We start from the raw sequence: 13,422 nt of genomic DNA on the forward strand, positions 1-13,422 counted from the left end.
CCATTTGGAATATTTTGGAGGACCGAGAACCAAGAACAATGGCTCATTTAGTTTCAACTGTTAAAAATGTCATTGTCCAAGGAGTGCTTTACAAAGCTGATTGGTGTGCATGCTGATCATTGCGGACTTTAAAGATTTCACCAGACAAAATGACTTAAATCATATGATTTTGCCACAGGTCTTCCTTTCTTTAACACACGAGCTGATGGAGTTTTAAAGAAGGAATCAAGAAAATGCTTGGAGGTTGTACTGAAACTGAAAGCATCTTGGGTCTTGTTTAAGAAAATAACTGCAGATGCTGGTACAAATCGAAGGTATTTATTCACAAAATGCTGGAGTAACTCAGCAGGTCAGGCAGCATCTCAGGAGAGAAAAATTGGGTGACGTTTCGGGTCAGTCTGAAGAAGGGTCTCGACCCGAAACGTCACCCATTCCTTCTATCCTGAGATGCTGCCCAGCCAGCTGAGTTACTTCAGCAACTTGAGTCTAACTTATGTGGAATCATCACATGACAATTGGTCCAATCGGTCCGAGTCTGTGCTCTAATTCTGTACAATTCTATTCTGATCAGTCTGAAGAAAGGTCTCGACCCGAAATGTCACCCATTCCTTCTCTCCTGAGATGCTGCCTGACCTGCTGAGTTACTCCAGCATTTTGTGAATAAATATCTTGGGTCTTGTTTGGTTACTACATGACATCTCACAGAGTGAATTGAGGTCAACTTTACACCCCCAAAAAATATAGAAAACAAGTAAAAAATGAAAGAATACCACGACAAAAATGCAAAACCATGGAGTATCATGCCTGGAGATAAAACATTTGCTGTAACTTCAGTATTGAATTAAAAAGTGCTTCTGTTGAGGTTAAGGAGGGACCTGCAACACGAGGAGACTGAGAAACACCCTGGTCTGCCTCGAGTGGAGGTCTACCAAGCAGAGAAAATCTCCCGTATATTTGAAGGATTTTGGTGGATGTCGTGTGACATCCATTTACTTTAAAAAAATGATATTGTAGGATGATGGTTGGTGAATTACTTTAGTGGGGTGGGCACTTTGCAATATCTGAATGAGTGTGTCTCTACGTATCTGTGATTATCTTACTGCTGGCTGATCTCCGGAGTTTAACTTAGTTGACATGTTGCCTCACCCGGCTTGCAATGCAATGAATAAAAGGGCAAGATGAAATCCCGCCTCTGTTTTCTCGTCAAGGTACTAGTTCAACTTCATCCCAAAGAATGGGTATTTCCCAGAGCTAACCAATCCAAAAAAGCAGATGCTTCCAAGTCCAACATCTCTGAACCGCAGTTTAAGCTGTCTCAATAAAGGAAGCTACAGTCTCTGATGTTTTGAGAGGAGCAGAGCTTTATGTTAACTCTCCATAGTCCAAATGTGAGTTGACCAGTTTAGAGGCTGGCAAACAATGTCCTATGAATACGATCGGGAGCTTATGTGCGGATATATAGTTTGTCCATATCACATAGCCCCTCACTTACCTTGCTGCTAAACTCTTGGTAAGCTTCTGACATGTGTCATGCTTTACGTTGATGGACAGTATAACCCCCCCACCCCCACCCCACCCCCACCCCCCCCCCCCCCCCCAAAAATCAGATAAAATAATGGTAATGAACATCCGGTCTAAAGAGAATCTGCATTTTAAAGGACCAGCACAAAGAGACAGAGGGACAGAGACACAGAGACACAGACAGACAGACAGAGAGACAGACAGAGAGACAGACAGACGGACAGACAGACAGACGGACAGACAGACAGACGGAGAGACAGACAGACGGAGAGACAGACAGACGGAGAGACAGACAGACGGAGAGACAGACAGACGGAGAGACAGACGGAGAGACAGACGGAGAGACAGACGGAGAGACAGACGGAGAGACAGACGGAGAGACAGACGGAGAGACAGACGGAGAGACAGACGGAGAGACAGACGGAGAGACAGACGGAGAGACAGACGGAGAGACAGACGGAGAGACAGACGGAGAGACAGACGGAGAGACAGACGGAGAGACAGACGGAGAGACAGACGGAGAGACAGACGGAGAGACAGACGGAGAGACAGACGGAGAGACAGACGGAGAGACAGACGGAGAGACAGACGGAGAGACAGACGGAGAGACAGACGGAGAGACAGACGGAGAGACAGACGGAGAGACAGACGGAGAGACAGACGGAGAGACAGACGGAGAGACAGACGGAGAGACAGACGGAGAGACAGACGGAGAGACAGACGGAGAGACAGACGGAGAGACAGACGGAGAGACAGACGGAGAGACAGACGGAGAGACAGACGGAGAGACAGACGGAGAGACAGACGGAGAGACAGACGGAGAGACAGACGGAGAGACAGACGGAGAGACAGACGGAGAGACAGACGGAGAGACAGACGGAGAGACAGACGGAGAGACAGACGGAGAGACAGACGGAGAGACAGACGGAGAGACAGACGGAGAGACAGACGGAGAGACAGACGGAGAGACAGACGGAGAGACAGACGGAGAGACAGACGGAGAGACAGACGGAGAGACAGACGGAGAGACAGACGGAGAGACAGACGGAGAGACAGACGGAGAGACAGACGGAGAGACAGACGGAGAGACAGACGGAGAGACAGACGGAGAGACAGACGGAGAGACAGACGGAGAGACAGACGGAGAGACAGACGGAGAGACAGACGGAGAGACAGACGTAGAGACAGACGTAGAGACAGACAGAGAGAGAGACAGAGAAACAGAGAGAGTGTTTCATTGTCATATGCCCCAGATAGAAGAATGAAATTCTTACCAGCCATAGCACAACAGAATATGTAAACATAGTACATCGTAAACAATAAATGAGAAAAGAAAAGTTCATTGTGTGTGTATATATATATATATATATATATATATATATATATATATATACACACGCTTACTCACAAAAAAACAATAATAGTGAAATAATAACAATAATAGTCTATGTGGTTCAGAGCTCAGTAATCCTTTTTAAAAAAAATCATGTTTGAAACATTTGAAGAAACAATGCAATTTGAAAATCTTACAAAACTCAAATGGTTGCAGGTTCAAAATATGATTGCACAATGGACATGGAATTATAGTGCGCAAAGTGTGGGAAAATGTGAAGAAAAGATATTCACAAACCCGCACCCAGGGGAAAACCACAACAAGACTATCGCTGGATGCAATATAAAATTGTTTTACCTTCAACAGCCCTCTTGAAGAAAACCTTACAACTTCCACAAGTAAGGACTCCATAGTGGCAACCTGAGGCTTCATCACCGCAGATCAGACAGAGTTTCTGCAGACTCAGTCCCGGGGCAAAGTGAGAGACATGGCCTCTTCCATTCTCTGGCCTTCAAAGAAGAGAGAGAAAGAAAAAGATTTCAAAGTGGTTCGATGCACCATTAAAAATAATTAAAATAAAACATTAGCTTTAAGAGTTTGATCTAAAGCGGGTAAAAATTCACCAATCTAATAACACTTTCTACATGTATTACATTAGCTACATTCAAAATATATGCAGATAGATGAATAGATTGACTTTCAAAGTGATAGAGCTGCTGATGGAATAGACCCCTGCTAAACAGCTGACTTTTAATTGCTAATTAGTAAAGCTTCTTTTGAAGCCCATTTTTGCAGGGAATTGTGTTTTATTTTGTCTGATCATCTGTCTTCTACCCATTCCCAATTAATAGCTATGCTCTGGTGGAAATAACAGAAGAACCTTTGATAATTCCTCTGATCCAGTAATCACAATCATCATTAAGATAATTCTCAATTTGCTGGAAGTGCATGAAACAGAGGTAAAGACTGACTTGAAGCAATCTGCCTGGTCCAGAATTTAACACTTTGCTTCTCATATCAAAACTATTAAATAGTGCAGTTGTTTTAATGTCAATTCAGAACTCAATCCTTTAGAGCTAGCAATGCTAAACAACATATAATCCTTTCCATGTGGGCATCAACTCAAAGGACTGTAAAACATAACCAATGAACTAAAGAACAAATTGTGGCAGCTCTTTCTCATGGTAATATGATTTATTTAAGATATTATTGAAGGCGACAGTCTAACTTATAAACAGTAACACTGCCTCCTATACCACAAGGTCTAGCCAAATACAAATTGGTAATAAAGTATCACAAAAATCAACCCACTGTTAATATTGCGCAGTGTGATATTATTTAAGGATTGAAATATCGAAGGAGAAATAACATCCACATAATGGAATAGATTCCTGCTAAACAGACGTGAAAGGGACAGAAGAAAATAAAGTAAAACACACTACTTTTTTTCTAGAAGAACAGAAAAAAAAATCAAACTTCCTTTCTAAAACTGTTCTCAAAATATAATACATTAACCAGGAATTTCTCTCTTTGCAAATGGTGAAACACTTGCATTCCACTGTTATCTATTTTGAAGTCACTATTTTTTTTGTTTGTGAACTACCGTGAAGCTTGACAAAATAACGACCCAAAAAAAAGTCTGTCAATTGAGATAAAGTCTTAAATATTCCTAACTAAACGTCTCCTGTGGAGAGAGAATTCTATGGCAAGCGTTTGTGGTTCCCATGATTAACCCAGGCTGTACTTTCAATTGGCAGTTGAGTCATGATTGTCACAGCAAAGGGAAATGGCAGTCGCGACGTTAAATCAGACCACGTGATTTAGAAATAATTAAAAGACAATTGAGACATACTTAACAGATTCCCACAAGAAATGCAAGAGCTTGCTTGTTGTAAACTTCTGAATTGGCAATAAATCAAAATGTGCAACATTCTGCCAATTTTGACAGCAGTGATGATAATACACTTGTAGTAAAGATGACTTCAAACCACTGATGAGACACTGATCCAGTGTAATAATCAAATGGTGTGTAGATGCAGCCAAGGAGTGCAACATTATCGCAGACATGGTAAAATAAAATGTACAAATTAAGCTCTGGTGTTCTAATTTGCTCAATATAGTTCAGAGATGATGTTCCAGGTGATGTGTAGGAACAGCTGTAACTTGTTTTTCTTGACTCTGGAGGATATAAACCGCTACATCCATGACCCCCTACCACAAAGGATAAGGGCAGTAGCTGAAATATATTATCTTCATTATCATTGCATCTATATCCAGCAACTCCCTACTTGGGCATGGTAGACACAGAATGCTGGAGTAAGTCAGCAGGTCAGGCAGCATCTCAGGAAAGAAGGGTCACCTCAGACTGAAGAAAGGTCTTGACCCGAAACATCACCGATTCCTTCTCTCCTGAGATGCTGCCTGACCCGCTGAGTTATTTCAGCATTTTGTGTCTACCTGCAATTTGAACCAGCATCTGCAGTTATTGTCCTACATAGAAACATAGCAACATAGAAAATAGGTGCAGGAGTAGGCCATTCGGCCCTTCGAGCCTGCACCGCCATTCAATATGATCATGGCTGATCATCCAACTCAGTATCCCGTACCTGCCTTCTCTCCATACCCCCTGATCCCTTTAGCCACAAGGGCCACATCTAACTCCCTCTTAAATATAGCCAATGAACTGGCCTCAACTACCTTCTGTGGCAGAGAATTCCACAGATTCACCACTCTCTGTGTGAAAAAAAAACTTTCTCATCTCGGTCCTAAAAGACTTCCCCCTTATCCTTAAACTGTGACCCCTTCCCCCAACATCGGGAACAATCTTCCTGCATCTAGCCTGTCCAACCCCTTAAGAATTTTGTAAGTTTCTATAAGATTCCCCCCTCAATCTTCTAAATTCCAGCGAGTACAAGCTGAGTCTATCCAGTCTTTCTTCATATGAAAGTCCTGCCATCCCAGGAATCAATCTGGTGAACCTTCTCTGTACTCCCTCTATGGCAAGAATGTATTTCCTCAGATTAGGAGACCAAAACTGTACGCTACATGGGCATGCTGTGGGAATACACTTATGTCCTTCTATCGCTGCTCCATCGAGAGTGTGCTGGCATACTGTATAACCACATGGTATGCCAGCTGCTCAGAAAAGGACAGGAAGGCCCTTCAGAGGGTCATCACGACGGCCCAGAAGATCATCGGCTGCTCACTGCCCTCCCTGGAGCACCTGTTCAGCCTACGCTGCCTCAGTAGAGCAGGCAAAATAATAAAAGATCCATCCCACCCCGGCCACCGTCTGTTTGTTCATCTGCCCTCTGGTCGACGTTTCAGGTCGATCAAATCCCGAACAAACAGACTTAAGAACAGTTTTTACCCCAGGGCCATACGAGAACTGAACACTACCTTTGCACTAGGCAACACCGTTAAAAAATCTTGTACTTAATATAATTGTATTTTATTGTATTTATGTATTTATTTGTTTTTGCATTTATTGCATATATGTTTGTACGCACCGTCAGGATTGGCTATTTTTTTAATTTCGTTGTACTCATTGCAATGACAATAAATGAATATTATTATTATTATTATTATTATTATGAAAAAGGAGAGCAGTAGTTCAAGAAGATGACCTAATCTGACATTCTCAAAGGTTGGCCGTTTTGTGACAAAGTGATACCTTTTCATCCGATAAAATAATCGAATTCATCTCTGCACTGAGGGCAGCCCTGTCATTCCAAGAATCATAGAGTAACTTGGTTGGATTCATTTTAACGCAAGTAAGGAGACCAAAACTACATACCCTTTGCAATTCATCATAAATTCCCACACTGACATTTCAAAACGTGTTGCTGAATCCCAAATATTTACTCAAGACTTTTTTGGTCCGCACGTGGTTCACTGTGAAAGCTGTGAAGGGTTTTACTGAGGTTAAGCTTAATTAACATTGGTTTGAAAGCTCTAAACTGAGTTTCTGCAGATCTTTAAAAACAGAAGAGTTAACAAAGTGAAAACAGTGAGTAGGGGTGATTAATAATGGGACAGAAGGAGATGACAGACGATCGAAACAAGTAATTTGCATCGACAAAAATGCTGGAGTAACTCAGCGTCGCAGGAGAGCAGGAATGGGGGATGTTTCGGTCTGAAGAACGGTCTCGACCCGAAACATTACCCATTCCTTCTCTTGTGGTCCTTGTGGCTAAAGGGATCAGGGGGTATGGAGAGAAGGCAGGTACGGGATACTGAGTTGGATGATCAGCCATGATCATATTGAATGGCGGTGCAGGCTCGAAGGGCCGAATGGCCTACTCCTGCGCCTATTTTCTATGTTTCTATGTTTCTATGTTTCAGAGATGCTGCCTGACCCGCTGAGTTACTCCAGCATTTTGTGTCTATCTTCGGTTTAAACCAGCATCTGCAGTTCCTTCCTACACACTTAGTATTTTGCATCGGCCCTTCTACCACAGAGAAATAGCTGTGAATCAGGAATTGGAAGAGAAGGCAGGAAAATTTCCATCCCAGCGGAAGTGGTGCACAGGCGTGTTGTCGGAGCTGTGGGCTGGAACCCTGGATCCTGGCAGGCTTCATCCTAGACTCATAGAAGAAGTGGTTGCGAAGTGGTTTTAATTTTCCAAAATTGCCAAAATTCAGGGATGGTCCCCCGAGATTGAAAAATGGTGATTGTAACTCCATTATTCAACGAGGGAGAGACAGAAAATTGGAAACTACAGGCCAACTCACAAAACATCTGTGATCGGAAATTGTTAGCTTTTATTAAAATACGTTATGCCAGAGCACTTAGAAAACAAACAAGATTAACAGGCAAAATGAATACAGTTTTGTGAAAAAAGGAGATTAGTGTTGTCCAATTTATTGAAGTTGTTCAAGAAGTAATGTGCTGCAGATGAGGGGCAACCCATGGAACATACAACTTGGATATCAGGTGGCATACAACAAGGTCCCATATCAAAAGTTCTTGTGGAAGGTGAAAGCTCAAAGTTCAGAAAGTGACAGATTGGCAAAACTCAAAGATTGGTTGGCTGAGGAAACAAAGGACAGGCAAAAACAAGTATTTTTCAGATAGATCAGAAATTGATTGGGGATAAGATATTAAGGGCCTGTCCCACTTAGGCGATTTTTTAGGCGGCTGCCGGCGACTGTCAAAATCGTAGCACATCGCCAAAATGTTCTTTTACCCTGCGACAATGACCACGACAATGCCGAGTCAGGTCGATACAAGTTACTTTTTTTGTGAAACTAGCACCTGGCTAAGAGATTACACCGTCTTCGGAAACATCGCGAAATTCCCACGCTTATCAATGCTTCTCCGGCGTCCTAATTTTCACTGAAATCACTGACAAGTCCGTAATTACTTGAGAGTTTTGAAATATAACATCTTGCCCGGGTTACTTGAAAACCAAGCTTCACGGTAACAGGGCATAAACTGGATTGACTTCCAGTTTACTGATAGCAGTATTAAGAAATTTAATTTTAAACGTGGTTAAATGGATTTTTGTGCGAGTGTGGGCATTCTATGAAAATGTACGGGAGATGCATATCTGGTTTCTGGGTTGCATATATGGGTTGGGAGCCTACTTTAAAAGCAATCGCTGATGGCCATAAACATCGCGAAGTTCCCACGCTTACCTGACTGTCAAACTGTCACCTCCAATCTACCTGTCAAATGTCCTGACGGTAAATAAATTGGTTAAACACATGTATTTTATGGTATCTTCAAATGACTTTACTTAATTTAATATTACGTGCTTCTAAATGCATCTAAGACAACCGAGCAAACCTGGGGACAGCATGGGACAGCGCCCGCAATAAGCTACGATACCTGGCGAGAAGCCAGCTGTCGCCGAGAAATTTCAATCCGGTTAATTTCTCAGCGACGCGCCGAGATCCACTACGATTCTTTGAAGACTCCTCACGATCATGCCCGCGACACCCGGCGAACTGTCGGCGACGGCCTAGTCACCGGCAGTCGCCTTAAAATTGCCGAAATGGGACAGGCCCTTAAGGAGACTGCAAAGGGAGATATACAAAACAAGAAAAAACAAAGTGCTGGAGGAATTCACACAATATGCTGGAGTAACTCAGCGGGACAGGCAGCATCTCTGCAGAGAAGGAATGGGTGACATTTCGGGTTAAAACCCTTCTTAACATCACCCATTCCTTCTCTCCAGAGATTCCGCCTGTCCCGCTGAGTTACTCCAGCATTTTGTGTCTACCTTCGATTTAAACCAGCATCTGCAGTTCTTTCCTACACTTGCTGGAGGAATTCAGCAGCTCGGGCAATATCTGTGGAGGTAAATGGTTGCTCAGTGCATTGGACTGAGCCCCCTAGATGGAACAAAATGGTGGCTCCTCTACATTTGATCTCAGCAACATTGGAGGGGGGGTTGGGGGGGGGGGGGGGCAAGGTGGGTTATGTTGGGAGCACCAAAGTAGACGAGATTGGAGGAAATGCATGTAAACCAAGCAACCAAGAACTTAACCCTAGTATTACATGTTTGATTCTTTTACAACACCTTAAAGGCCCTGGATATGGCCTGATACTGTCTCTTCAGTTAGCCTGCAATGGTCCATAACTGTGAAATCATTGGATTACCCTTTCTAAACAAGGACAAAGCAGGTTGATATTTTAATCAAGTTTATTCATCGTTTTTAGAGAACTTCTAGACAATCAATCAGATTTTTAAAACTCATAATCCGTCTCTTTACAAGAACATCTTCTCAATAGTACATTTCCGCAGATACATAACATAAATTGACAATCACTCATTTTGTAAATTGTGCTGTTTATCCAAACTTGGTGTAGTGTTCGCAGTGCCATGATCACAATGAATGGTGGTGCTGGCTCAAAGAGCCGAATGGCCAACTCCTGCACCTATTGTCTATTGTCTACTGTCTATTGTTACCAGATTTTTCAGCAACAAACACCTTACAGATTCAATTACCACTATTGCTCCTTCCTACTTTCAGTATAAATAGTTGTTATATTAAACTCAACTCTGCACAATCTATTAAGCAATATTACTTTCTCGTCAAAAATAACTATGCTCCACAAAAAATAAAAATCTACCAGGTTAACTTGTTAACAGTCCCAGCTGGGTTCATGTGGAATCATCAATAAAAGTGACTAATCATTGTAATACTGTTTCCAGTAAATTGGTTCAGTCATTCTATCAGACCAAAAAGTCCTGCTTTTTTTATTAACTTGTAGCAGCAATTTAACTAAACCTTCACTGATGAATTTACTAATATTCCTCTAAAATCTCAAAATATAGCTTGCAACCTAGCTAAACATAATCCCAAATCACAAAAGCTCACGAGAAAACAAATTAAGAGTAAATCAAAATATCGGCAAATAATATTGGAACTCTCATCCCTAGAGAAGTGGGGGTATATCTTGTGATTAATATCAGCGTTGCCAGTCTCACTTGCAGAAACCGTGCAGTGAACCCATGTTTACCATTTGGCACTGAAGAATATAGGAACTTAAGAACAGACGGCTGTGGAGGCCAAGTCATTGGTGTATTTTTAAAGTCGAGATTAACAGGTCCTTTGTAGGAAGGAACTGCAGATGCTGGTTTCAACCAAAGGTAGACACAAAATGCTGGAGTAACTCAGCTGAACAGGCAACATCTCCGGGGAGAAGGAATGGCTGGTTTCGGGTCGAGACCCTTCTTCAGACTAGTCTGAAGTCTGTATTGATCTGTATTGATCAGGTTCTTGATTGGTTACGATGCTAAAGCTTATGGGCGAAAGCAGGGGAGTGGAGAAGGAAAAACAGATCAGCCATAATTGAACGGCGAAGTAGACTCAATGGGCCAAATGGCCTAATTCTGCTCCTATGAATTTATGATAGAAGGATGAGAGGAGATCTCATCGAAACGTATAAGATTATTAAGGGGTTGGACACGTTAGAGGCAGGAAACATGTTCCCAATGTTGGGGGAGTCCAGAACAAGGGGCCACAGTTTAAGAATAAGGGGTAGGCCATTTAGAACGGAGATGAGGAAAAACTTTTTCAGTCAGAGAGTTGTGAATCTGTGGAATTCTCTGCCTCAGAAGGCAGTGGAGGCCAATTCTCTGAATGCATTCAAGAGAGAGCTAGATAGAGCTCTTAAGGATAGCGGAGTCAGGTGGTATGGGGAGAAGGCAGGAACGGGGTACTGATTGAGAATGATCAGCCATGATCACATTGAATGGCGGTGCTGGCTCGAAGGGCCGAATGGCCTCCTCCTGCACCTATTGTCTATTGTCTATTGATATGGGAGCCATTGAACGAAGATTATGCTGATCCTTTACTTCGTGTTTAGTTCCTCACTTGAGACTCATATCTCTTGAGTGCCTTTCTGTCTGCAAATCCATGGCCTGGGAAGATCACACAGCACATTAGAAAATGTGGAACATTTAATGTGGTCCAACATTTTGATATGCCAAAGAAAACATTAAAAAATAAAGTGTGATTTGTTTAATTATGGACGAGATGTGCCGTCATTATAATTTAGTCCAGTTTTTATTAAAACCAAATGCACTGAATTAAATATAATCAATAGAGATTTTAAAATCATTGCTCATGGCAATTACTTTAAAAATTCTACATTTTGGTAAATTACTTCGATTTGAGAGCTGGAGATCATTTCGAAAAATTGCTCGACAATTTTGAACTCTGCAAAAATGGAGATGTAACAGGAGTGCTGCTAATAACACAAACTGGATCACACGCAACTTCATCCGTAGAGACCTTGTAAGATTTGCAAAAGAAAGTGAGGGTTCCTGAAACTGGCGTTAACATATGTTTGTGTGCCTAAGATATTTATCTTCTGTCCCTCTCTTCCCCTCCCCCTTCCCTGTTCTCCCTCTATCTTCCTGTCTCCACCTATATCCTTCCTTTGTCCCGCCTCCCTGACATCAGTCTGAAGGAGGGTCTTGACCCGAAATGTCACCCATTCCTTCTCTCCTGAGATGCTGCCTGACCTGCTGAGTTACTCCAGCATTTTATGAAACAAATATTTATCTTAAAGTGCATTAACCAAACTTATCCTTGTGTAACTGTACAACACCTCCCCCTTCTATATCATATCATATCATATATATACAGCGCGGAAACAGGCCTTTTCGGCCCACCAAGTCCGCGCCGCCCAGCGATCCCCGCACATTAACACTATCCTACACCCACTAGGGACAATTTTTTACATTTACCCAGTCAAATTAACCTACATACCCCTTCTGTCGTGGGGTGGACTGAGACTGACTCCACCCCCACCCCCCTCCCCCCTCCACCCCCCCTCCCCAATTTTTGCACATCCCCATTCCTTTCCACTTGTCATTTTAATTTCATGTTTCATGTATTTTGTGAGTTTATGACTGTTGTCAGATCAATTTCCCTACTGGGATAAATAAAGTTCTATCGTATCGTATGTTCTGCTAAACATGGAATACTTTAAATTGCATGAAATTCCCCAAATTAAAGCAGCTACGAATACATCACCTTTTGGATGAAAATTAATGCTAAATTTAAAATCGCTGTCAAATAATTCAGATCATTACAAGCATTATTTAACGTGATTATATATTGTTAAAAACAATGAGTGGTCACATCATTCAAATATCACACCTGTAATTTGAGCTATAAATGAAATGTTATATGGTTGGCAGAGTATATTAGCCCTCCTCTATCAATGGAATGCTCTGAAATCTTTGTCTTCCTAATTAATTTGTATTTGATACTAGACCAAGTGGACCCGTTGGGCCCAAACCTCTCCTGCATTGGTGCAGCACCCTCTCCTTCCCCCCTCCCCCTCCCCCTCCCCCTCCCCCTCCCCCTCCCCCTCCCCCTCCCCCTCCCACCACCTCCCCTCTCCTTCTTCCCCTCCCCCCCACTCCATCCCCCTTAACCCCCCTTATCCTCCCTCCTCCACTCTTCCCTCCCTCCCCCCCACTCCACCCCCTCCCTCCCTCCCTCCCTCCCTCCCTACCTCCCTCCCTCCCTCCTCCCTCCCTAGGAGATAGATTTAAACTTTAAAATGTGAATAACTTTAAAAATCTAACACCGATTTCAATTAAACTTCTTCCATTAGCACCAAAGGGTCAATGATGAGTAAAGTGGGCCTAAAATTGTCACGCTATCGTGTACCGTTTTGGCTGTAGTTCAGGAACAAACAAACAAACAAACGAGAGGTTTAGTATACAGATTCTTTACCTGTTTCCTTCTCACAAAGCAAATCAGTTATGAAAAAAACATTTTTGCTGGTGCTTCAGTACTGTTGCAATCCATTTGAATGTCATTTTGGAAGCTAGATTCCTGACTTGTAATTATGGATTCCCCTCCGATGAAGTTAAAATGGTGGTTGGAAAACTCTTCCACAATAATCCGCTTGAAATTTGTTTGTTTAGTCAAACCCATTTTTGCTTCTTCTCAGGCAGTCTTTGGATTTCAAGGCAACTTGTTTCCACTCTGGCTTTGTGGGTTCTGAGGCGGCTGATTAGGCCAGGGAAGAAATGGTGTTGGTTTGGATATGTTCTAGATTAGAGTGTGTGTGCTTGGATAAGGGGGGTTTGCTT

The 13,422-nt window shown here is 42.5% G+C and overlaps 1 protein-coding gene across 2 annotated transcripts in view; it reads right to left on the reverse strand.

The window, feature by feature from the left end:
- LOC144595372 (progesterone receptor-like) overlaps positions 1-13,422 on the reverse strand; it is a 283,603-nt gene that overhangs the window by 218,384 nt on the left and 51,797 nt on the right. For both annotated transcript variants that reach the window (XM_078402823.1, XM_078402822.1), the window contains exon 3: positions 3,212-3,363. In XM_078402823.1, coding sequence (XP_078258949.1) covers positions 3,212-3,363 — 152 coding nt within the window. The remainder of the gene's footprint in view (positions 1-3,211; positions 3,364-13,422) is intronic.

This window comes from Rhinoraja longicauda, chromosome 7 (assembly GCF_053455715.1).
Source record: "Rhinoraja longicauda isolate Sanriku21f chromosome 7, sRhiLon1.1, whole genome shotgun sequence".
Lineage (NCBI taxonomy): Eukaryota > Metazoa > Chordata > Chondrichthyes > Rajiformes > Arhynchobatidae > Rhinoraja > Rhinoraja longicauda.